The following is a 26274-nucleotide window of genomic DNA, read 5'->3' on the forward strand; positions in this document are numbered from 1 at the left end:
TATATTTATTTGCATATAAAATACCAATCAAATGTGTGAATAGCATGAATTTATTTAACGAGAATACTCTTCATTGGTTAATACCATGACATAGTGCATGACACTTATTTTTTGTACTTTGGTAGATCAAAATCTGTGTGCATTCTGTAATACATGCCTTTAATCATGGCTTTGTTTTGCTATGGAAAATAATTTTAATAGGATGTAAGCTTCAACTGTGTAGCTTTAAGGTCATATACTACTGAAAGCAATACTACTACTTGGGGTTAAATGCAAGGACTATGATTTAAAATGCTCATTATTATTCAAAACCAAATTTTATTACTGAGTTCTGAAGTAAGTTTAAAGTAATTTTACTGTTATGAAGTTGGTAATGAATCTGGTGTAAATCCACTAATATCTTTGTATTACTTTGTATTACTTCGTATTATTTCGAAGTACTTCAAAAGTGTGATTCCATTAAATATACCATTTTTAGTATGTATAATCATAATTATTATAATTTCTTTTGGGGAGAAGAAAATGAGTTTTGTAAATAGTTTGGTAAATGGGTTGTGTTAGCACTGGACCAGAAAGAATCTTGAACAATAAACTATTAGCTTAGGAAGCTAATTTGGACACTTGAATGAAGAGGTCTAGAATAAAAGTAATTTTCAAATCTTGACTGCAGAATTTCTGCTTGAGAACTCAATTGATAAATAATAAGCCAGTTGCCACAGAGAAAAACACTCCCCTCCTCTTCCCTGCATGTGTTTAATACACATTAGCAGTTTCTGGATTTTTTGTTTGCAAGAAATCTTCTAACTTTAACTCGTTTAAAAGTAGGAAAGAAAAAAAAGTTCAAAACATAACTTCCTTCTTTAGACATAGTACAATATGTAGTTTAACACAAAAAGTGCAAAATTTTAAGATAAAAATGATGAGTGGGATTTAACAAATAAAGAATTCTTTTTCTGAACATTAAGTGATGCAAAATGATAAGAATAAATAAACTTGTGTCATGTACTTAAAATCTTCTAGAAACAGAGCAGCTTAAAATGGATAGTTATGTGTTTTTGTTGGGGTAATTTCAGGGTAGTTTTAAATATAAGTTTTCTGTATTTCTTGATAATGATCTTTCCTGAAACAAACACAAATGCAAAAGTAACGGTTACCTGAAAGGTCTGGTAGCTCTGAGAAAGTTCTGTGTATCTCTGATGACCTCACTGGGAAACAAAGATCCTGCAGCATCTTCACAGGGAATATGAGAAAGCATGAATGCTCAGAAAAAAAAATTCCATTTTGAAAAGTATATTTCAGTGCCCAGGATGGTGTTTGCTTTTGAAGAGCGGGTTGTGACCATCAGGGCTCCAGTGTTTGCTGGCCTGTTAGTGTATGTACTAACATTCCACCTAATCCTATTGAAAGAAAATTAGTATGGTTTACAAGACATGAATATAACAGTAATTGTTTATAAATTTGGCTTGAAAATTTACCTAAGAAAGCTGTGTAGGACTCACAGCTCAGTATTTAGACTTGCGGGGAATGCAGAAAGATTGTAGTGTTGCATGTTAGGTTACAAGTCTATGGGTCTAATGAAAACCTTTCACAAGAAGGTCAGTGCCAAAAAAAACTAATAATGAGGTTATGAACAGACCTACATGCTGCAGATAATTTCATTAAAGTCTCCTGAGGCTTCTTTTTGACACAGAGATCACAGATGAGTAAAGAATAGTATTATCCTTTTAAAACCTTCATCTCAGGCTGGGGAAAGGCTAAGAAAGGAATGGAAGACATAGAAATTTTACTGTGGAACACCAGAATTTTGTTCAGGTAACTGTGTTAGCCTCATGTGAAAGCTGTAGTTTTGAAATAGCATTATAACAGAGAAAACTATAAAATCACGTCATTTGACAGTTCAAAGATGTTATCATGAGCATTACAGTCACCTTTTTAAAAAACAATTTTCCATTCGTTTTCTTCCCTCATGTTCCTTGAATATTTGTATGAATGGATATGTGATCACCTCTAAGACTGTTACATCATTCTTTGTGATTTTTCTAGAACCCACTGTTCATTACCAGTGTGCACAGAATTTGCCCAAAACTCAAGAAGACTAATTTAAAGCCATAGGGTTGAAGGGATGTGTACCTAGGACCAGAAAGAATTCAGATTTTTCTGAATTAACTTCTACTTACTTAGAATATTTGCACTTTATTGAGCAGGAGTATTAATTTCAAATTATATATGTTATTTAAGGTTTGATGGAATCTTGCTTATGGTCATATAAACGACTCAGCATGAGGGCATTATGGAAATATGTTTTTTGCAACAATGGCACATAAATAAAGAAAAATTATAATAAAAAGTAAAGTATTAGTGATACCTAAAATGTCCCTGATATTAGTGATAAATGAAGAGGTATAAGACATAAACATGTATAGCTATAGATAGGTACAGAGATATTTTACTGTAAGACTGTGGAAAAATGAAGTCTAAAACCAAAGTGTTTTCACTTCTTGTTCTCTTTCTTTTTTTTTTTAAATAGAAATACGGAATGGAAATTTGAAAGCCATTTTAGGGCTGTTTTTCAGTTTGTCTCGGTACAAACAGCAGCAACATCATCAGCAACAGTACTACCAGTCTTTGGTGGAGCTACAACAGCAAGTCCCTTCAACTTCACCTGAAATCAGCCAGTCCAAAACACACCAAGATATGCAGTCAAGGTAGGTTAAAAAGTTAGTTTTCTCAGGGGTGAAAGCTTTTTGTTCAAAAAAGACAAAATTTCTTGGAGAAAAAAAAACAGACCACTTTAAGACTTAAAAGCTTGGCATTTTCTTTTTCTTCTTTTTTTTTTTTTTTTTTTTAGCTATTTTTGCAATGGATGCAATGTATTTGTTTGGTACTATGCCTGCATTTCTTGGGGGTAAAGCTAGACTGAGAGCAGAGAACATTCTCAATTAAATTTAGTTCCAATTTTAATTAATTGTAGAGCTCTCTCTTACCTTACTATTGATTCTAGTGCCCACTGCACAATAAGAGACAGCTAGCACACCATGTGGTTAGTATACTGGTTATTTTCATGTTTTCTTCCCATACACAGTTCCACATCTAAAGGAACAGTTTCAAATAATTATCAAAATACATGGGAAAAAGGCAAAATTATTACTTTCATTTGTTATAAACTCTTTTTATCCCTGCACATTCTGTTTTTTTGAGCACCTAATTCTATTTGATTTTTTATTTTGAAAGGGAAAAGAAATAGCCTTAATCTGGTTGTTTCTTTTAAGTGGTCAGTTTTATATTTAGTTTTAGGAAACCAAAGCACTCAGCAGAATCCTTAATTGCTGAATTACTTTTCTTTGAGACTGCAGCTGAAAACATATTTTGCAAATGTAGTTGCTTACAGGCCAGGACAAAAGAATCAGTTTGAAACACAAATATCTATTTAAATGGAAACAGTATTAACAATGTATACTTTATTGGGGAAGTTTAAAAAAAGCTATTCACATCTGGTGCCATGAAAACTGTAGTTCTTAATGAAGACTTTGATCTTGTTGGGTTTAGTACTTGTTTGATTTTTCATATCTTAGTTTAAAATGTTTTTGCTGACTTACTGAACAGCTGTATGTCTAGAATTTGATTAGTCAATGATCTAGGATGGATTAAAAGTATCAGACTAAGATAGTGAGATTCTAGTTCTTTAGTCCATTCATACCTAAATTACACTTTCGTGTTTATGAAAAACGTATTTCTTTAAATGACAAAAACTTTTAACACCTCAGCCTGATAGACATGTTTGTCTTCAAACTAGGAATGTTTTAAAAATATGTTTTGTAGGAAAGTGTTGCTGATAGCATTTTAATTATCTCCTTTGATACAAAAATTAAGATACATTTATATTTGCCTTGGGCATTACAAAGTGAAATGCTTTTATTTTCTCTGCTACTGAAAATTAATGTCTTTGAATGCTTTCTCTGTGAAGTTTAGTATTAGAGTGTAACCTAGGGAATTATGGTATTGTCCTGGAAGAGTCTGACTGCTCTCAACATTTTCCAAAATTGAACTTCTATTTTCTGAAGGACATCTAATACTGCATAAGAAGCAAAAATGTCTTGTTATTCAGAAATTAATCAGCTTTAATCAGTGGAATTAAGAGATTAGCCAGCTTCCTGTAAATATCTTTGTTTACTGGATTTTATTTATAATTTAGTAAAAGAATGGAAGCATTTTCTGCTTTTCCCATGGTGAATTTTTTAATAATAAAATAGTTACAATATTCCTTTATACATCACTACTATTACAAGGGTTTGTCTAAAAAAGCCTGGATAAAGCAGGTGTATTACTATTTGGATGACATAGGTTGCATGTGGTATGCAAAGAGTTTATGAATCTTTTATTAAGTTTTCTTTTCATCATAATTCTCCAAGATCTTGTGGTTCTTCAGTACCTTCTTCTCCTATTTTTCTGTTTAAACATGCTCCCTTAAGAGGAGAGGCAGTCATTCCATGTTCAGAACCCCAGCATTTTTGCTTTCGTAGAGTGACATCTAAGGCTGGTTAACAAAATTTCTGCTTCCATCAGTGTGCTTCCATCAGTACTTCCACTTTCATCTAGGAGTTTAAAATAATTTAATTCTTTGATTAAATTTCTATTCATAACTATGTTTCAGTTGTAAAATATTTCTATGTAAAAAATTATTAGACCAAGATTTCTTATTTCCAATCTGAAAACTGAAAGCAAGATTTTTTCTGTTTGCTTTCATGTATACAAAAGTTTAATGCTTGTCAATACAAACTTCTGTATTGCCCGAGAGAGTATGATTTCTCAGTAAAGTCTTTATGGATAATGAAAGGTCCCTACTACTGAAAGTTTTATCCAGTATGAAAGGTTTCTATCTTCTGCTACAATTACATCTAGTATTCTGAGCTGCTAGCAAAACAAAGAGCCCCAGAACTTAGAAGCAAACAGAAATATAATTTTTTTTAATATTTTTTCATTTTTAAGTGATATAAGGAAATAAGCATAAAATAATATATCCCTTTCTAAAAAAAAATAACTACATGTGAAAACAAGTCTTCCACAAATAGATGGGCATATATAATTGTACATTGATATGAACTCTCTGTGGTGGACTTAGTAACCTTTTCTTTCATAGCAGTAATTCATTTAATTAATTCTTTTTTCCCCCAAAAAAACCAAATAGCTTGAAAAATAATTAAAAAAAAATCTCCCAAACATCTCTTTAGTTTTAAGTTGCTAATTAGTGAATAAAAGCTTCTACTCAGAAAGAAGCCAAAATATGACATTAAAATAGAAAAGATTACTTTGAAGAGATTCATCTTGCCTCTTACCTGCCTTTTGCTACTTGAAATGTGGACAGGCAGCTTACATGACTCCCCAGACTGATTTCTATGATTGCTTTTGTGTCAGCTGTGTCTCAGCATTACTTACAGAAGGAACCAACATGACTGAGTTGGCAGGAGCTCATGATTTAGAAGGTCCTAAGGAACTGATATGACTACTCCATGGGACTCCTGAGACCTTCAGATATTTTTGACAAAAAGTAGTTTCATACAGATACTGAAACCTTCCTATTTTATTGAATGGAGAATTTTGAGAAGTGATAAAATCTGAAGGGTATAATAATGTACATTATTCACACTTTCCCTATGAAATTATTAACTCAATAGATGATCTATCTGTTATCAGAAATAGAGTAATTTTACTTTTTTTAAAAAGTAGTGGTGATAAAACTAGCTATTTTATCATTTCATAGTAGATGTTAATCTTTAAGGCAATTTATTATTACACATTTATGTGCAGGTATGCTTTTTTTATTAGTCTGTTGGAGTTCTGAATATGTTTTTCAAAATTCTGAATACTTTTCATTTTCTAACATATCTAGCATAACTGTGGAAAGGTTTGGCATGTAGAAGCCTTAAGGCAGAAAATTACTTACAGTGTATATTTTGGAAAAAATATTTGGCAAATGCACATAACAGAGAGTATTTTCCATTAACTTGGGCTGTGGCCTTTTATTACCTACAAATAGCCTCAGGTTTTTGAAAGAAACAAGAAAAATTATCCTATTATTGTGGCAGAAGCCAGATAATGAATATAGCTGTTAACATCTGAGTGGCACATTCATCTTTATTCAGTAGTGGCAAAATGCTTCAAATCAGATTTGAGTAAATTTTTGAGGGTATTGGAAAATTATATTCTTATATATATAGGTATTTTATTCTACTTGAAGACTCACATATTTCTACTGTGTTATATACCTGAGGAATAAAGCCGTCTTTTTGAGTCACTGTGTACATTTAAGTGCATTTGATATCCATGTGTTTGTATGTGTGCAAACATGTAAGCAAAAGCAAAACATATACACTGAAAATGGTGGATGCTTTTTGTAGACTTTGTACATTTTTTGAATGTTCAATAATCAATCACATTTTATGTTGTAATTTAAGCCTTGGAAACTATGTCTTGGAAACTATTTTAGGTTAGAATATTCTATCAGAAAAGTTATCTTCTTTGTTGCTTCCAGAAACGTATTGTAAGCATATTGCTTAATTTCAACTTAATTTCCTGGGAGGTAAAAAGACATTTTATTTTCTTTATTAAACAAGTATGTTTAATAAATGCTGTCCGCTTTCTCTGAGAGAAATACAGATTATATATGGAAGAGAGAAATACCTCTGAGAAGTCACACAGAAGGTGGTCAGAATACAGAGGTTGGCAGTATTCAGGCCCTGATGAAAACCAAGGAAGTTTTGTCTTTTTATGTACAGGGCTAGTGGCTTACCCTCCTAATTTAAAAGATTCCTCCTGGTGATGATGATGATGAAGATGATGGTGCTGTCGTCCTCATTTCCAGGTTATGATGTCCTTAGTAATGATCAATGTTTGTGACCATTACTGGGTCTGAGCCTGTTTCACATGTCACTGAAGACAACCTGCTTTGGTATCAACCTCATTCAGACAGTGTTTGAGCCCTTTATCAACAAGAACTGAAACAAGCACGAAATTATATTAAGACTCTAAAGGTTTCATAGACAGGTTGTTTTAGTATGGTAAATAGAGGTCCCAGGGGAAGGTTATAATCAGAATATCACAAGACTGACAGGATCAGGTTTGTGCAAAAATGGAGAATTCAGGAGACTAATTCAGGAGGCTAGTTGTCCTTGGATGACTAGGAGACAACACAGGTCAGGAATGTAATTAAACCGATTTCTAGAGGAGCCTCTCTCCCCTTAGTGCAAAGTTTGCATAGGAGGATAATGAATCTTTTATGGCAGGCTCCTAACAAAGTTATCCAAAACTGGTCAGTGTGACAATACTCTAATGTTCCTATTCCCATGTAATCTGTCTGTGACCAGTATCAGAATTGTGAAAATTGTGCATACAGAAGGAGAGCAAAATTCTGCATGTGAAAGAGTATCATTGGCCTACCTAATCCTAGGGCCAATAGCAACATTTCAAATGAAATGTAAAAAGAACGTAGCAAGTTGATTCATGCTAAGTGAAATTTCGTGCAAAGAGTATTCTTTATTTATGGAGGATTATGGTTTTGTACCACTAAGTATAAAAACTCAGAAATTACCAGACTATTAGTGGAAAAATCTGCAGTAACTTAATGGTAACAAAAGAGAGAGAATGGTTTTCTATGTGATTTCTGATTTCTTTTTTTCCCTATATTCTTGTATGACTAATTGTGGGAATTGAGTACTTCAAAATCTGAAGTTGGCACTTCACTCTTTCCTTCTGACTTTATTGCAGCTCTGAGATTTATTTAAAAAAATACAATGCTGGTGGCCTTATTTATGTCTGTCAGTACAGATAGATGACAACAATGCTTACATTATATTTTTATGCTTTGCTTTGCTAGTGGATTCCATTATCACAGCAATGCATCTAAACTTTCTGCAGCGATGATCTTTCAACCACCCAGATATGAAGAGAAAGCACATGTGGGTGAAAGAAGTTCTGTCTCACTTATGGATTAGGCAGTGACTGGTTTCAGTAAGCTGTCAGAAAAATTCACTGAGATGGACAAACTATTTTATCACGTACAGGAATGATTGAGCACAGCTTGAGGTCCAGATGGATTTTGTTAAATTTGTTATATTGAAAGAGCACCCTGGTTTTCCTAGGAACATAAACAAAGTTGGTAGCTGATTTCTACCAGCAGTTGCACATATAACTGCTGCAAGGAACTAGGTTTCATGTTGCCTGCTGCTCAGAAGTTCTTGAAAAAAAAATTAAGCATATTGGACGCACAGCTTGTGCTGTGTGAAATACAGTAATGCAAATGTAATGGTTATGATTATGAATTGAAATAGATCCATGTCAGAATACTGCCAATCCATATAGCAATCTTGGTTATGTCACTCTCAGTTTAGAAAAAGGCCTTCGTTTCAGTATTATTGAGGTTTAAAATATTATTGCAGCTGTCTACACCAAGTGCATTGCACTAACATAGACTAAAAACCAAAAGATGTACATATTTGTGTGATGTAACAAGTCTCTTCACTGTCCTTAGCTCTTGCCATTGCTAGTCACTTGGTTTTGGTGAAGGGAAACAGATAGATAGTTCCTGCTCTTCCCACTACAGAATCATTATCTAATGACTGAAAAGGAAAAAAATTAGGAAAATATATATTTCTTCTTTCTGTTCTCTGTTTTCTAGTAAGGGTCTAAGCAAAGAAAGAGCTATTAGTCTAATCTGATGTATTTTTATGTGTCAATGCAGAATGAATTGCTTAATGTGATTGTACCAGCATCTGCAGCAAGCTGACCTTCAAATGGTCTTTAGGGCTCTAGTTTTACTTTAACTGAGATATCTTTTTACCTTGAAAATCAGCTTTGGCCCTGTTTCATTCTACTCCTCAAAGATGCCATCATTACAGTCCTCAAGGTTCCCAATGGTAGGAACCTCAGAAAGGAAGTTCTTTCATCATATTTGTCCTGAAGTCCAAGTAACTAAAGAATATAATGTCTCTGAGTACCAATTAAATCAGTTATCTGTGTACCTGAGCAAATAGATTAATAATGATGAATTGCATAAATCAGGGAAGAGATCTGATCCTGTGATAGGTGCTCTATAGTTCATTAGTAAAATGTGCTCATTTTGCACTGCCAGTCGTTTACATCACATAGCTATGACATTAATTTACACATTTGGTATTACTGCCACAACATGCTGTGAGTTACTGCAGTTTCAGGAATCTTCTAGGCTATGGCTATGATATATTGACACAACATAGTAAAAATACACCTTCATAGCCTCCCACATATTAATATTACTGCCAGTTTTATTAGCATTTTCCCGCTAAATTTAATGGCTGTATTTTGAAAGAGCATGCAAAAATGCACTATTCAAAGTTTCATAATACACACTTCTGTTCCACTTGAGAGACTTATACATTACCATACACAAAAGGGTTACTTTTTGATGGTGGCAAATGACAAACCTTTCTAATAACCTTCATAGAGAAAAGACATAACAATGCAATAGTAAGAATGTATTTCTGACATACTACTTCCCTGTAGCCCATCCTCTCTAAGAACATATCTAATAACATTTCTTGAGCTTAAAATAAGGGATGAAAAGGGTATTTCAAAGTGACGTTCGGGTTCTAAAACACATAGGTTTATTCTATAGTTATAATATCTTATTCTAGCACACTATAGCATGCCTACAATAAAAATATATAAATAGAAAATAAAAGCATGTAAACCAGAAAGCATTTTTAGCCTGTCAGTAACACTGCATATTTTTTTAAGCTTTTCATCTCCTGTTTGACCACTTCACTACCAATCTTTCACAAACTGCTTGTATTTTTTACCTTCTTACATACTTCTGTGGGCTGGATCCTTAAAACTTGTCCTTCACTGTTTGGTACCTCCCATTGTGCATTATTACAGTTCTTTCTCTTTGCAAAGTACCTGATGTTTGTCTGAACATTTTCTGTAGGAACCTGTGACATTTAGTTACATTGATTTCTACTGTTTATAAATTACCTGTGCCATCTGCTCAAGAACAATATTTTTTTCTGTGCCTCTTGTTCTGTTTGCATTTCAAAACACAACTGTCATCTTTTCTTATTGTCTGTTCTTACAGTTTTCAAAAGAGTGTTTTTAATCCATTTAGTGGCAATTCTCATTTTGTACATTTCAGATATTCTCATTGTCTGGCATGTGTCACCCTTGCCACTCATTACTTTTTATATGTCAGTTTTGATGCACTTCGGCCATAATTTTCGCTATTGCTAAGCCAGATCATGTAGAAATTAATGGGAAGTGTTTTATTCATCCTTGTAGCACTTGAATCCAACCTTTTATATATTTTCTTTTGAAGGAATAGAAACTTTATAATGGAGTTATTTTTTCTTCAGACATTCTTTGTTGCTCTACCCTTACTCTCCATTGAGATTCATCAATTCTTATCATTCTCTGAAATCTGATGCAAATGTCCATGCACTTATTCCTTTCCCAGACCTGCCACCTATTTAATTCTGATGTCTTCTGAACATCTGAGCTTGCCTATAGCTATTTGTGTATGGCAACTTAAATTTAAATACACATAAAGTGCAATGGCAGCTATATTGAATTATTACAGTCTTCACTCTTTCTTTTGCCATATGATTCATTTTTTACTTAATCTGAAGTAAAAAGTTCTGTCTTTGTTCTATTTATTCCTTAAGAGATTCCTTGATACCAATGTGTGGCTCAGTCTTTTTCTTACTGCTTTCTTGCATTCATTCAAGGCATAATTTTATATTTGTACTGTTACTTTTTTTGCTTCTGTCAGTCTTTTTTGTCAACTATTATCTCTTAATATTTTCACAGACTGTGCAACAAATTTGATACTCTACATATTGTTGTTTTGCAGGTGTCAGTTAATGAAATAACATTCCATAGAGCAGCTGCTGTGGAGGAGAGGATTTTCTCTCTTCATTTACCGAAAAAAAAAAACCCCAAACTAAAAATCCGTACACTTCCAAAGAAACACAGGCAGTGCTGTTTATGACAATTACTGCCCGTGGAAAATGAATTAAAATAGAAGTGGGGAAAAAAAAAGAGATTTTTATATTTGAAATTCACCACACAAGAATATATTTGTGTTTTGAAAATGCTTATGGGAACACAGCTGAAATGTTGGTAGAATCTCTTGTATTTTCTTTATATTGCAAAGCTCTTTACTATTTTAGAATGAATGGGGAGACCAAACAAAATGCTTGTAAATGTATTTTAATACAGTCAATAGAAAAAGACTTAACTATGTGATAATTGTTTGACTGATGCAGGTTTACAGCAATCCCAGCCATACTTTAGGATGTGTTAGGAATGTGGATTTTTTGGAAATCTTTGCAAAGATTCAAGGGGCAATTCAAGTAGATTTGAAGTAGTATCATCATCAGGGTTTCTGGCACATCCTTTTTCATTCCCTCTATGAGAAAACTTTATTACAGACTTACTCTATCAAATTGTAAAATAGAATGGTGGCATATGATTCTGTGCAGATCCTGTGATATAATTTTGTTCTAGTGCAAGATCATAAATGGTATGGAGATAAGGTCATAAAAGGGTGCAACTGGTCCCTAAGGGCCTAGTCCTAGTCCTGGCAGCATGTTGTTATCCACTTGTCCAAGTCGTTCAGAGAAAAATAGTGGGTTTTAAAAGATTGCACTTTAGCTGTGCTACAGGTCAGGTTAAGCACAGAAGCTAACTAGCACAGTGTCCTAAACCATGATACACAGTTATTGCTTGATATCCATTTTGTTTCTTTAATGTCACAGTTCATATACCCTTTCATTAAATAACGCAAAATACCTATAAGTACAAATATTGGGACCAGGATGGGAAAGCTATGGTCACTGTGGCAGAAGATTCATTCTTATTACAAGTCTTTGTATTCTTCAAGAACATAAAATTGGTTTATCTGCATTTTGGTTTATGAGTTGTGAACAATAGAAAAACATTGAAAATAAGATTTTGCTTGTACCTCCAAGCATGAATCTGTTGAAGACAAACTTCTTGTGTAAGATGCCAGAAGTTCAAAGAGTACAAAGGAGAAATGCCTAACTAATATAGAACAGATCACAGGGTATGAACTAAAACTGCCTGAACCACAGATATTTCCTCTTGTAAATGAGAAAATAAATGTGTATTTATGTGTTAGATATATACAGATAGTTTACATCTATAAAATATAGGCATATCTATAAAATACACATTCATATATAACATTTATATATAAATAAATAACATTTATAAATAAATAAATATGTATAGATATATGTAGATATAAATATACATATGCATAGATATAGCCATATATTAATTCACCAAGACAGGGCCAAAAGGGAAAAGAAATGTCTGGAAAATATTGTTTGTGTGAAAAAAATCAAGTTTTTGCCTGTCCATTTGAGGAATCAGGAGTCTTTTACCTGTCCAAACTGTTTTCTATGGTGAGGAGCCTGGAAACTTTTGTTTTCTGTGGCATCTCTCCAGGCACACTTGGGATTTGGAGTTAGGTATACCTTGGAATATTCTCTCTTGTTCTTTTTGCCAGGCAGGATGACAAGCAGCCAAGGAGCTTATTTGAAAAAAAAAAATTAAAAGAACAAGTTTTTTTTAATTGAGACCTTCCAGGGAAATTTTTACATTGACAATGCATTCTTTTTAAACTAGTCTTTATCAGAGAATTTTTCTAATACAAAAGTCTTGAACGGTTCTGGAGTGCAGTCACACTAGTGATATAAATGCACTTTATAAGATCAAGAGCATATTAAAATTCAAGTATGCCAGTAATGAAGAAAAATTTTGATGATATACTACAAACCCCTATGTCTTTTTCTAATTTTAACGCTTCACATACCTGACATTTTAGAACCACCAAGTGACTCTTAACATTATAGAAAAATGACAGTGTGATGTAACATGATCCTTTTGATCCTTTGGAAGACTTAATAAAAAGTAGATGATATTCAGGGTGAAAATGCATGGGTTACTTTTTGAAGAAGGAGGTTAAAATATTTTCAGCTTGATTTGTGCTCCATTCAGGTTTATAGAAGCTCTGTCCTTCAGCTTTTTGTACTTTACACCCACTTTCAAGGACCTACTTCTTTTCTGATATATTGTATAGCAACAAGATAGCCTTTCTGGCAGTTTAGTCCAGTGTCAAACAGTCACTTGTCTTCCCTTTTCATAGAATTGTAAAATCATTTAGGTTGGAAAAGACATCTGAGATCATCAACTCCAGCCACTAACCCAGCACTGTCAAGTCCACCACTAAACCATATCCCCAGATGCCACATCTATAAGTCTTTTCAACACCTCCAGTGACTCAACCACTTCCCTGGGCAGCCTATTCCGGGCAGCTTGACAACCCTTTCCATGACGGAATTTTTCCTAGTATCCAATCTAAACCTCCCCTGGCGCAACCTGAGCCCATTTCCTCTTGTCCAATCACTTGTTACCTGGGCGAAGAGACCAACTCCCAGCTGGCTACGACCTCCTTTCAGGTAGTTGTAGAGAGCAATAAGGTCCCCCTGAACCTTCAGGCTAAACAACCCCAGCTCCCTCAGCCACTCCTCGTCAGACTTGTGCTCCAGACCCTTCATCAGCTTTACTGCAGTTCTCTGGACACACCCCAGCACCATAATATCTTTCTAGTGGTGAAGGGCCCAAAACTGAGAACAGAACTCAAGGTGCAGCCTCACCAGAGCCAACTACAGAGGAACAATCACTGCTCTGATCCTTCTGGCCACACTCTTTCTGATACAGGCTAGGATGCCATTGGTCTTCTTGGCCATCTGGGCACACTGCTGGCTCATGTTCCGATGCTGTTGACCAGCACCACTAGGTCTTTTCCTCCAGGCCTCTTTCCAGTCACTTTTTTCCAACTCTGTAGTGTTGTATAGCGGTTTTGTGACCCAAGTGCAGGATATGGCACTCTGTCATCCCTTTTCTTATTTGCCAATTTCTGTTGAATATTTCATTGTACTTTCAGTGGGAGGGCATTTAAGATCCTTTAGTATTGTAGCTGATATTGATTTCCTAGTTTCACCTACACCTTTTAGGACCATTTTTTTAACCCTGCCTGCAAATGAATGACCTCCATCAGTTCCCCATCATGATGGAACATGGTGCAGAGCTTGCCAGAGCAACTGACTGTGCCACACAGCCTTGTGGCATAACACAGTCCTTATTTCTGCAACCAGTCAGCACAGTACAGGTGTGGTGTTCTCCATCAGCACCTCAGAGTCAAAAACATCACCGTCCTTTCTTCTCAATACTGCCTCAGCTACCTCTGTGCTGAACTGTCTTTCTGGGTGGTCTCAGGATGTTTATTCCATTTTTTCGCAGCATTTAACCAAGGGACCAGCAACAGGAAGTACCCATTGTCACCATATCATATCATCTGCGTTGACTAGTATTTCCCTGGTTTGTAAGACAAAATATTGATGATTTCCACCTGGAAGCTAGTTTGCAGAGTCCTGATGATTTCAAAGGATTTGGTATCAGCTGTGTATAAGCCATCTTACCTGTTTTGAAGAGAATTTGCTCTTCTTCCCTACGCATTAGCAAGAAGAGGAGAGCTAAGAATGATACCTGGCCCTGGCACAGGTCCAGCATTGTGATTGCCCGCAGCACTGCAATGCTAGGCAGTAGCTCTGGGACCAGCAGGGTTTCCTGCAGGCTCTGCAGTCAGGGTTGGTCTCCTCTGTAGTTTGTGTGTCCCATTCCTGCAAATGTGCTGTGGCTGTGCTTTGCAGGTGACTGCTGTGACTCCTCTAAGGAGTCAAAGCTGTGACAATGCCACAGAGGACTGCTGGTAGGAGTATTATGGCAGTGGAAAGGGTCTTGGCAGCCAACAGCTGAGAACTAGAGGCTTTCAAAATTCCCCTTTCCAGCCCTCTGACAAATAAATCCTTCCTTGTCCTCAGTGTTGTAGATTTAAACTAGTACTCTCTGGTCTGTTAAGATCCATTTGCTGCTTTATTGCAGACACATTTTTATTATACGATTGCGTGGACTTGTAAGCAAAACAGGTTTATTTTCCTGACTGACAGATGTTATCCATAAATAGTTATGTAGTGGTACAGAGGACAGCGGACAAATATTTGTTTATACTAATGTGGCTAGGCTAAAGTCTAGTCTGCAACTGTGTTGCAGTAAACATCTGTAAAAGTGGGGTCAGCAGCTGGGAAACAGCTGTCTATGCAAAGCTTCAGTGAGCCCAAAACATCCAGAGTCCTGACTGAAAAGGAAAACCCAAAGTCATTAGGAACTTGATGCACCTGGTTTATGAGCTGTTAAATGTCTCTTTTTCTTTTGTCACATTACTTTGGAAAATAAATGTACTCAGCCACAGTGCTTATCAAATCATGCTTTACTGACATTGAGACTTTCATCAATGCCTTTCAAGCCTGTCCGGAAAGTTTGAAAGCATTCTATAGGCTGATGTTTCATGAATTTGCTAGTGAATGGAGTTCCAAGCAACAGACACAGAGGGAAAGCATTCTAGTAAGCATGTCCAGATAGGTATTTCATGTATTTGTTGCTATTAGAAAGTCTTTGGACTAGCTTATCAACACTGAGATTAAGTTATTTGATCTTTCTAGTTACTTTCGAATGTGTTGTTTGAGGTAGAAAAGCTACAATACACTATGGCACTGCATCCTATTCACTCCTTTTTTCCATCTCACTGTTTGTGTTGATTGTACTGTGTATCATTTTACCTTTTGTAACATAATGCACTAAGGTTTTATTTGACACACCATTTTTCTCACAAACTTCTTATTTTAATCAACACAGATAGCCAACTATCCATTTCTAGATTCCTTCTTTTCAGATATGTTGAAAAAAAACGAGTAGAAGATCTCATCAAAAGATGAGCTATTATGCCAGGCACAAATGTAGCCATTTCAGCAAAACAACCTATGTCACATTTGCATCATAAATCCAGATATTACTAAGAAAGATAGCTGTAAGTGAAATATCATTCAATATACTAAAAACTAGATAGATAAAAATACAGAAACTGTAATTATTCTGATATTATTGTCATATTATTATAATAAATTTTAATTTCCACAGAATTTATGATCCCATAAAAAAGCAATTTGTCAGAAGTACTGTGAAGATATATGTCAGAGAATTGAATGCTGCTTTTATATATTGAATGATTCCTTTTTGCCCCCTTAAGACTGAAATACTCTCCTTTTTTTTATATTCATGATGTGCACATGTGCCATTTGTAATTGACAGGAATAGAGGCAACACTGAACCCTTTATTGGGGTTTAATTTCTAAAGTAACAATAATCACAGAGCCCATTCAAGTCTCGCATTGTCCCTTGGATTGTACCTTCCCCTAGCCCCTCTTCAGGACTTCTGTGATAATTAATACAAGAAGACCTTTCTCACTTGACGACTTCTCCCATCTCCTCTATACTCAGGCTGTCCGCTTCAGTGGACTAGCAGAAATTGCTTAACACTGTTCTGGTAGACTCCAGAGCACCAGGTGCCTCTTATAAGTGCTGCCAGTCTATAAAGCTGGGACTAGAGCACTGTGGTTTATGCTGCTACTCAGAAGAATTTGTGGAAGATGCGGAATTCTGAGAGACAAATTAAACCTGTGACTATCAGAGTTACTGCTGACTCAGTTATCCATCACTTCCTTAATAATTCAAGGAATTTTATGTTGTGATTGCACCTGCATTAGGCACCTGTCTACATCCTTAGTCTGTGTGGATCCCAAAGGATGCACATGTTTATAGAAACTGAAGTTACCTGACAGAAGGCTGTACCTTGGCCATACATTTGACACATCTCCTATGCAAATGTCTAAAAGATTAGAGGAATAAATTTTCTGTCTAGTAATGTTGTGTGTCAAAAGGAACATACAGGTTTTAGCCCTCTGTAGCACAGAATGTCTTCTGTTGCAGAAATACTACTTGGATGCCTTAATAGACACAGGTGCATTTTCCTATGGTATTTCATAGTGAGTCTAAGCACATGTCAGGGCTTTCCTAATGCAGCCTCTGATTCATTGCCTGGATAATGCATCAGATACCTGTGCTGTGACCTGTGCTGCTGTAACAATAATGAAAATTATGATGGGATGCTTCTTCCATATAGTTCTACTGTCAGAAGGGTAACCTTGCTTTAGCGGGAATTTTTTTGGTATAGCAAATCTGTTCCTAACTGCCACACTGTGAACCTGGTCAGGTTGCTGGAGAGACTAGTAGGTGTGTATTTGTGCTTATTGCTTTTCATGGATTAAAAAAAAAAGGTACAAAGGTGCATTCTGTGTGAATTTAGCTAGACTTCAGTAATTCAGATACTATGGAAATTTGACCACTTTGTCTATTCATAAGATAATTTCTAGCAAATGAGACACATTATAACAATAGCCATTATTTCATAATCTGTTCATTGCATCTGTCATAAAAATCTGCATGTTTACATTGTTTCATATTGTTGCCAGTTAATTTATGTTTTCTATCTGTGTTCAATTTGCATTCATTAACTCATAGTTTGCTGGTAAGTGTGTTCTTTCTATACATATTCAAAGAAATTCTTTAATTCAATTTCTCTGTTTCTTCTCATACAGTCTCACAGCCAGATATGCAACTCAGTCTAATCACAGTGGAATTGCAACCAGTCAAAAAAAGGCTTCTAGGTCAGTTAAATATCTCTAATTTATTGCTTGTAAGTGATACCCAAGCAAGTATATGCCCTCTGATATTTTGTCCTTTGGATTTTAGCAGACACTATACAATGTCTAATTTTTGTTATGTGTGCAAGCTTTGCAATGATGAGCTTTGCCACAGAAAAGGCTTGTATTAATTGGCTTTTGGCCATTTGGCTGATTTGTACTGTATATTAGCAATATTTCTGGTTGTTATGTATCCTGCATCTTTGTATCTTGCATGTAAAATATTGGATGTGAAGGATTAGTTGGTGATTTTAGTGCTCTGTACTCTCTGGCTCAAATCCTGACTTTAGTCATGAGTGAAAAGAAGTTTGGGAGTCCATCCCAGTTCCCACTAGATATTTTGCATGTATAGCAAACCCACCTGAAAGGTCAAGTTCATGGAGCCAAGTTTACTCAGAAGCAAAATAGAGCAGAAAAAAAAGAATTACTTCCAAGACTTCTGCTCCATCAAGAGTAGCCTGCACACAGTCCCCATGAATTAGATGCTTCGTTTTGGTAGTGAATTTGATAGAGCTGTGTGTAGGAGCTGTCTTGTTTCAGATTTCGTCTGTCATTCCACGAGCACTAAAATCTACAAGCCAGATTGCAGAAGAAAGAAGCTGAGGTCTAAAGCTTACTCTTGTTTCTAGCTTTTTTTTTTTTTTTTTTTTGGGGGGGGGAAGGAATAGTTAGTATATTCATTAATTATACCTTTGCTGTCCAGTTCATTGGTGAGACCAATGAACTCTTAACTGCATAATCTACAATAAAGATTGAATTTTGCACTGTACAACACTAACACAATTTGAGTGGCTGGTGATAGCTTGAAATGAGCTATTCCATGGTCCAGTTGCTTTGCACCTGCATTTATAGGTCTTCATTTTCCTTATTGCTGATGCTCCTGTCTTGTCCACATTCAACATGTCAAGGTTAACAGTCTTATTGTCTAATACTTTAAATCTGTGGCAGTGTTTCCGAAGCCTGTTCAGAGGTATGTGACTTGTCCCTTATTTGTTATACTCTTTGCATTTCCTTAGCTGCTTAACATGATTCTGCAAAAGCAATTTAAAACCTGAATTCAATTTAAAAAGTCAGCAAATGAAGTAAACTGGAAAGTGTGTAGAGCAAATGACCTCATGTATAATGTGCTTACTGTGGCAAGTTCTTGAATTCTGACATGCAGAATATATGCAGAACTATTTTATATTTTAACAGAACAGATGAGTTTCCAGTGTTGCACATGCCTTTTCATTGTTTTTTCATTAGCTTTGACAAATGATCTCAGGGCTCTTACTGCCTGTCAAATTAGGGTAATGAGAAGGAGCAAATGGATTTTTAAGTTTGTTTTAGCGCATTCTTCAGGGAGCAGAAGATCACTTGAATTCATGGGTCACGGTAAAGGTTAGCATGTGTACAGCTGCAGAGCAGAGACAGTCTGCTCTGAGTTCGGCACAGAGACTGGCGGCCAGAATGAGCCATAAAAATAATGAATGGATTAGCTCTCTGAGGCTTAAACTGGTAAAGAAAGAGAACATGGAACTGTTTACATATGTTTGCTAATGAAAATAAAATGATTTGAACATTTCTGTTATGCCAGTGTATTCAACAAACAAAGAAAGTTTGGAAGAAATCAAATGTTTTGTACTTCTTTGTAATGTGATTTTTTTCCTCCCTTCTCATGCTGCTCTTTCATAATAGTGAAACTAACAGAATTTGATAATTAGTATAGTTTGTAGTGCCATTATTAAAATCATCATGTCACTCCAATATGAGAGAAACAGAAGAGAGATACTCCTATGGCAAAAGCCTATGGCTGATTCAAGCAATTCATTTTGTCTAAGAAATAACATAATAACGTTATCTATCTAACAAACAACAAAACTGGAAAGGAGTGCCCACAAAGATGCTGCAGAAAGTTTGAAGTAGGCATGTACTAAGGAATGTTACATCAGAAAACAGATTCAGGCAGAAAAAAGATACATGCCAGGAACAACAGAGTCTACGTTTTTTCCCTTAGCATAGCCACACGGTAAGGTTCAGATGGTGGCAGCAAATACTAAGAAATGAACTGTATAGTCTACACTATGTACTTCTATCTAAAAGGTATAAATGGATCTGTAGTATCTAGATAAAATATGTATTTTCTATCTTTTTCATTTATAATAGTAAGGTGGGAGCATTTTAGGAAATAGGCCTCTGAAAAATAACTGGTGAAGGTAACTAAAAAAGCTTTTAGACTAAACACAACTGTGAGACATTTATTAGAGTAAGAAATATGAAATATTTCCCAATTATGTATTGTTGTGCTTTCTACTCTATTTCTGCAACATTTCCTCTTCAAAAGTAACAGATTTTAATAAAGTTTGATATTACACTTTAATATTTTTTAGGGTGAATCTGTTTTAGCAATGTTAATGGCAAATGCAAAGCATCTTCTTACATGTCTTGTGACTCTATAAAGCATCTTTCCCTTTTGTGTGCATAAGGATGAGCTTTTATTTTCATTTGTGGTGTCTAACTAATTTGAATCCTCCTGTTCATTGTTGCTTACCTGGATTCATTGTTTTCAGTTGTTGGTTTTAAATTCTGGTCTGATATTTGCATACTGTCTCCGCTATATGTTGCATTACATAAAATGAACTGATTTCTTATTGTACCATTCCAGGCTTCCAGGACCCTCCAGAGTGCCAGCTGCAGGCAGCAGTACCAAAGTCCAGGGAGCTTCCAATTTAAATCGGAGAAGTCAGAGCTTTAACAGCATTGACAAAAACAAGCCTCCACAATATGCAAATGGAAATGAAAAAGGTAAGTGATTAAAGTTACTAAGTTTACTCTACATAACATCCAAAAATAAAAAAAACTCCATCCACAAGGGTCAAAGAAGTGAATGTAGTGTTTAGACTTGACAAGGAAAACCTATGGAAATTGGGGTCTGAATTAGGACTTGTGGTTCAATTGGGATTAAAATTCAGAAATGAAAACTTGCAAGATGTTATAATTGTATTTTATCCCTCTTTCATGGAAATATGATAGGGTGATTTTTCTGAAGTAAAAATGAATCCATACTGGATGCCTATAATCTTGTTCCATATTCAAGTCTACTCACACTCAAAGGAAGACTGCCATAATTTTCAGGGGACTTTGCATCTTAGACTCTAATGGATAAGAATCAGAATATTATACTTGCATCAGAATGCTACATTCTTTAAGAGCCTTACCTACTGTGTACATAATACTGAATAGAGGATTGGAAATTAAGTCAAGTGTAATGAAATTTTACAGGGATTTGGATTCAGTGTTCATGTTTTATTGTCTCCTTTAAATATGAGCTTCCATTACAACAACAAACTGAGTTCCCTGGGTCCTTCCATCTCTCTCACCATGATGCTATTTTCCTGGAAAATATGCCTCTTCAGGCTTTATCTCAGAAAGAATAATGTAAAAATTCAGCTTTCTGAGTTGTGTAACTAATCTGTCCCCTTCCTCCCCTTCTTTCTCCCTTTGTGTAATGAACAGCATTTTATTCATATCTCTGGGTTAGAATACAGTTGAAAATGATACAATATACATAGTACCCGTTTGCATCCTTGGGGTCTGTGGGAGGAACAAGTATGCAATGAATGTTCTTCATCCAAGCAATAGGCAGCTATCCAGATTTTTTTACAAAACACTGATGAACACACTTTGCCCCTAGCTGTATCTGAAGATATAAAACCATCCTTTCAATAGTTATTTCTTTATTTTTACCATCAGGGTTGAATGTTTCAGATAGTTCTATAGTGAGTTTTATTTTACCAAGGACTTGTTTCTGTCAAGACATCCAGGCTAAAAGTAGAAAGAGATCAGAGTGAAAACTGAGCAGACACTGTATAGTTCACAAATACTATAGTGAATTTATGAAGTAGGAGATGTGGCTGCTTGAGTGAAGGTATGTGCAACAGTTTAGGTTTTAGAATTTCTTCATAATGTTGACATGTTTGCTACTGAAATATGTGAGAGTTAAATAATTCAAGGTGAGACATGCTTATAGATATTAATATTCTTAGGTCATTACTTGGAAACTGTATTTTGATTGCTAAGGTTTACATTGCATTGCACATTTATGTGGCTTTTTGCATGATGGATTTATTTTACTCCTTTCTTTACAGCAGAGAATGAGGTGAGATTTTTAGTGAAGTTATCACTTGCAAGAGGATAAGGGGTGGCTTTTTTGTCTATAATAATTCAATTAATTTTACAGGATATAGAAGATGTAATGTTACATAACTAAGGAGTACTATATTTGAGATGTTTCCATCTGCTCTTTTTTTTTCCTGTTGAAACTGCCAAATGGATAGAAAAACACTGATTTTACATGATAATCAAAGCTAAATACAAGTTTGTTTTAGGGTATAAAGCAGTTCTTTAGAGAAAATGACTGCTATGAGTGCAAGGATAGCAAAGTGATATTTTTTTGTAATATCCTAAAAGAACAGGAGAACCTGTGTTTATGTGTTTAAGTACACCATGCTACTTCTTTGCCTAAAAAGAAAAACAACTGAACCAGGATATATTTTAAATTTAGTTATTATAGTGACTAATTTTTGAATATTACAATGAAATTTCCAAGTAGTCTTTTGATATTTTTAAGTATTTGAGGATGTTCTGTAACCTAAGATCTTTGAAGAATTTGTTTAGAAACAAACTTCAACCCTCACAATAGTAATAATATAAAAAAACCCTTTTACAATAAAAAAGTGTCACCATACGTTGACAAACTGATTTTTCCTTACAGTGCAGCACACATAATAGATCTTATATTTCAGATTTTGCTTCTGATGCAGATGCTTGGAACACTGAAAGAGACACAGTCCATATATTCTAATCTGAGATATAGATCATATAGTAAATAGTTTGTAAATCGTTTGTAATTCTTCATTAGCATTGCATAAACTGAGGCAGAAAAAGAGATGACTTTTTCTAAGTAAATAGCCATTAGAGGTTGGGACTTCCAAGGCTCTTCAAGAGCAGATCAGTGTTGTTACATTTTTCTCTTCTGTGCACTCACCTGTATGTGGTATAAGGAGGCCTCAGAAAATATATGCAGCATAAAGTTAGTGGTTTGTTTTTTTTAATCCGATTATATGTAGTACTTGAAATTCATTCGTGCATAACATGGTTTCCAACTCAGTCACAGTGGGGAGTGGATATGTAATCACAGAGTTAAAGGAGACCTGAACGTGATCCAAAATAAGGTGTGATATCTGCTTTTATTTAGTACTTAATTATTTAGTCTCTCATTAATATTATCTTCTTTGAACGTTGCCTAGGGAGTAGTTCAACACAATAAGAAACCTACTGCCCCTGAGCAAATGCAAGTTTGCTCTTTACTGGGCAGAGCCCAGTTTTCAGTGGCAGACAATCCCTTACTGTGACACAGGTGTGTGTAACTCTGTTTAAGTCAGAAACATGGAATGCACCAAAACATTAAAAAAGCCATTAGCTGAAATTTCTTTGTGGAGCTTCAGTGAGATTCTTTTTTTTTTGCTGTACTTTGCAGCTTACAGATCAATTTCAAAGAACATGTCTGTTTTCCAGATATGTCAGATCTATCTGCTTCCAACTTAATAACATGGAGATGGAAAAAAACACAGAAAAAATAAACTATTTGAATAAATTAATTATTCAGAATGCTAATAAGGTGGATACCCAGGGCGTTTTCAGTAGAGCAAAGTAATGTTCTAATTCAAGTCACAGTTTAAAAACAAATCTTTACCATTTAGGTCTTAGAAACAGTGTATCTGAACACTGATAAGGGTCTTTATGTCATGGAGTTTAATTTCCAGCTTTTCAATATAATTTAATAATATAAAATTGTGTATTCTCCACACTCAGTTTTAACAGTATTAGATTATTTTACCTATACCAACTCTGAGAAACTCTGCAGTAGAACTCTATTGTCTAATGATGCAAGTTGTTGTTAATCCATGACCAGTATGTACATCTGTAGCTAATTGTGTATGTTCCTTCCGGTGCCAGTGTTTTTCCAGTTGTTCCTGGTCATTTTCTCCTCTTGTGCTGATAAGGGCTAGCTACTTTCTCATGAACAGCTAGAAAGAGAAAGTTGAACAAGCTGAATTCTTTTAATCTCATGAGGTAGATCTCCCATTCCTCCAAACATCCCTATAGCAACCCCTTGCAGATCTTCCATTTTTTACTAACCTTTTTTATTGTGAGTGACTAAAAGTGGATAGTCTGGACATCTGCCCGATACAGAATATTTAGATTATCATATCTAACTTTGCTGCCGTGACAGAGCTGTTGTCACAGAGGTCATCTTCTCCAGCAGCACAGAACACAGCGAAGGTCACAAATGAGAAGACAAAAGAGATTATATATCGGGTCTGAGTTCAACATGGCCTTTATTTGTGAAACAGCCTATGAAAAGTGGATTTGAAATGTCTATTCAGTTGTCATGGCCTTGCTGAGTTCTAGAAGAAATTTCTCATTTTGCACTGAACACCCCAGGGTGTTGCTGCTGTGCTTTTACAGTGGAGGTTGGGCTGAGCTCTGAAGCACTGAGTTTTTGAGCAGAATGCAAAACAGTTTTCAGCACAAGCTGACTATGCATTCGGGTATAAGGGGGTTAAACCCAAAACAGAAGACTATCTTCTTGAAAAATTTAGTTTATAGAAATAAGAAATCCTTGTCATAGGTTGAGTTCACTCTGTCTCAAAATGACCACAAGGTGGGGACAGGTTTCACGTAATGAACAGCTAAAGCCAAGCCCAATTGAACGTGCAGAAAGCAGTTAATTATGTGCAGCTTCAAGTAATGCATTTGTGCTGGGGGTGAAATAGATATTTTAATTCCACCTCTTTAAACATATAGACAGGTTCTGAATATTTCTTGAGAGCATGCAGCACACATTCCTTGCAGAAATATTAAGGATACCCTTTAAATTGAAAAATAAAAGCAAGTTAAAATTCTCTGTAATTTTTTGTTGCTGTTTATATTTTGTGGCATAGGGATCCAATAAATACCAGTGGCTCCAGGAACTTGTGGGGTTTTGCTGTATATATGCCAGAACAAGCTGCTGATGAAACAGTAAATACTCTTCTTTTTACATTTTTCCCCCCAATGAGTTTAATATTATACAGCCGGAAATATGGCAAGGCATGCGTTCTTCTTTTTAATCAGAACGCTTTCTATTTTATTTTTTTATTATTTTTGGAGTAAAACTGAAGCCATACAAATGTAACTAATACAACAGAATGTAGTGACATCCCACTGTTCACAGATTGTTACGTGCATTCTGCATTAGCTTTGCATATTCTTATGGTGAACTGTTCTTCTGCAAAACTATTGATATAGCTTAAGACTCCAATCCTCCTCTGTATTTAGGGCAAGCTTAGCAAGACAAGATGTGTACAAAAAGGTCCTTGTGCACATCCAGTTATGGGCTACTAGCCACTGGGGCTGATTCCTGGTATAAATTAAAGAAGCCTGAGGGCTGCAGAAATTTCCAACGACTGTGGTTGGCCTCAGGCTCTTTTCCAGCATCTGAGGCTCACGAGAAAATAGCAGGAGGCCAACCACAATTCCTGCCTTGGTCCCAAGGGAGGGATCAGTTCTGCAGCTGCCCACCAAAGGTGCTCCATGGTGCAACTTGGAGCCTGGAGAATATGCTCTAACCTCACCTGTCACAAAAAATACTCTGAAGCAACCCTTACCAGTTAATGTTTTCTTGCCTAGAACAGGACTCCACAGAACAGCTCAACTTTCTGTGAATGAGCTCATTTACAGAATCATAGAATCACAGAATGGATAAGATTTGAAGGGACCAACAGTGGGTCATCTGGTCCAACCTCTCTGCTCAAGCAGGATCATCCTAGAGCACATGGCACAGGATTGTGTCCAGACAGTTCTTGAATATCTCCAGTCAGGGACACTCCACAACCTCTCTGGGCAATCTATTCCTGTGTGTGGTCACCTGCACAGTAAAGTTGTTCTTCCTCATATTCAAGTGGAACTTCCTGTGCATCAGTTTCTGCCCATTGCCACTTGTCCTGTTGCATGACACCACCGAGAAGAGCCTGACTTGACACCCTCCCTTCAGAGACTTGTGTACATTGATGAGGTCCCCTCTCAGCCATCTCTTCTAGAGGCTGAACAGGCCCAAGCCTCCCAGCCTATTCTTGTAAGAGGGATAGTCCAGTCAACCATTTAGCACTGTGGGGTTTACATATCAGGCTGAGGAGCACACAAAAGACCCTGGGCAGATGGAATTATATGGTATCTATTGAAGGTAAAGGTGATTGGCCTGCTGGGACCAGTTGTTAATAGAGTTAAACTAGAAAAAGATCTTATATGTCTGTCATGGTACTTTTGCTCGTATTTTTTTTTTAATATTTTTAAACTAGTTCTTCTTAATGCTATTCTAAGCAGTAAATTTTGCTATGTTTGCATTCTCTTTGTTAAAGAAAAAACAGCTCCAGTTTCAGTATGCTCAAATTCTGCCTTTCCTTCAGACTTCCATAAGAGTAGTCTAATCTTTACTGGTGGTTTAGGAGGACTAAGACTGAAAAAGTGAAAATTATGCGTA

The 26274-nt window shown here is 35.6% G+C and overlaps 1 protein-coding gene across 5 annotated transcripts in view; it reads left to right on the forward strand.

Annotated features, from left to right (window-relative positions):
* Positions 1-26274, forward strand: part of NAV3 (neuron navigator 3) — a 257821-nt gene that overhangs the window by 98327 nt on the left and 133220 nt on the right. For 4 of the 5 annotated variants that reach the window (XM_032687747.1, XM_032687746.1, XM_032687749.1 and 1 more), the window contains exons 5-7: positions 2528-2705; positions 17607-17675; positions 20356-20495. In XM_032687747.1, the coding sequence (XP_032543638.1) occupies positions 2528-2705; positions 17607-17675; positions 20356-20495 (387 nt within the window). Of the gene's footprint in view, positions 1-2527; positions 2706-17606; positions 17676-20355; positions 20496-21503; positions 21619-26274 lie in introns of those variants that run through there. The other variant, XM_032687751.1, reaches the window with a different exon arrangement.

The sequence above is a fragment of the Chiroxiphia lanceolata genome, chromosome 5 (assembly GCF_009829145.1).
Source record: "Chiroxiphia lanceolata isolate bChiLan1 chromosome 5, bChiLan1.pri, whole genome shotgun sequence".
NCBI classification, from domain to species: Eukaryota; Metazoa; Chordata; class Aves; order Passeriformes; family Pipridae; genus Chiroxiphia; species Chiroxiphia lanceolata.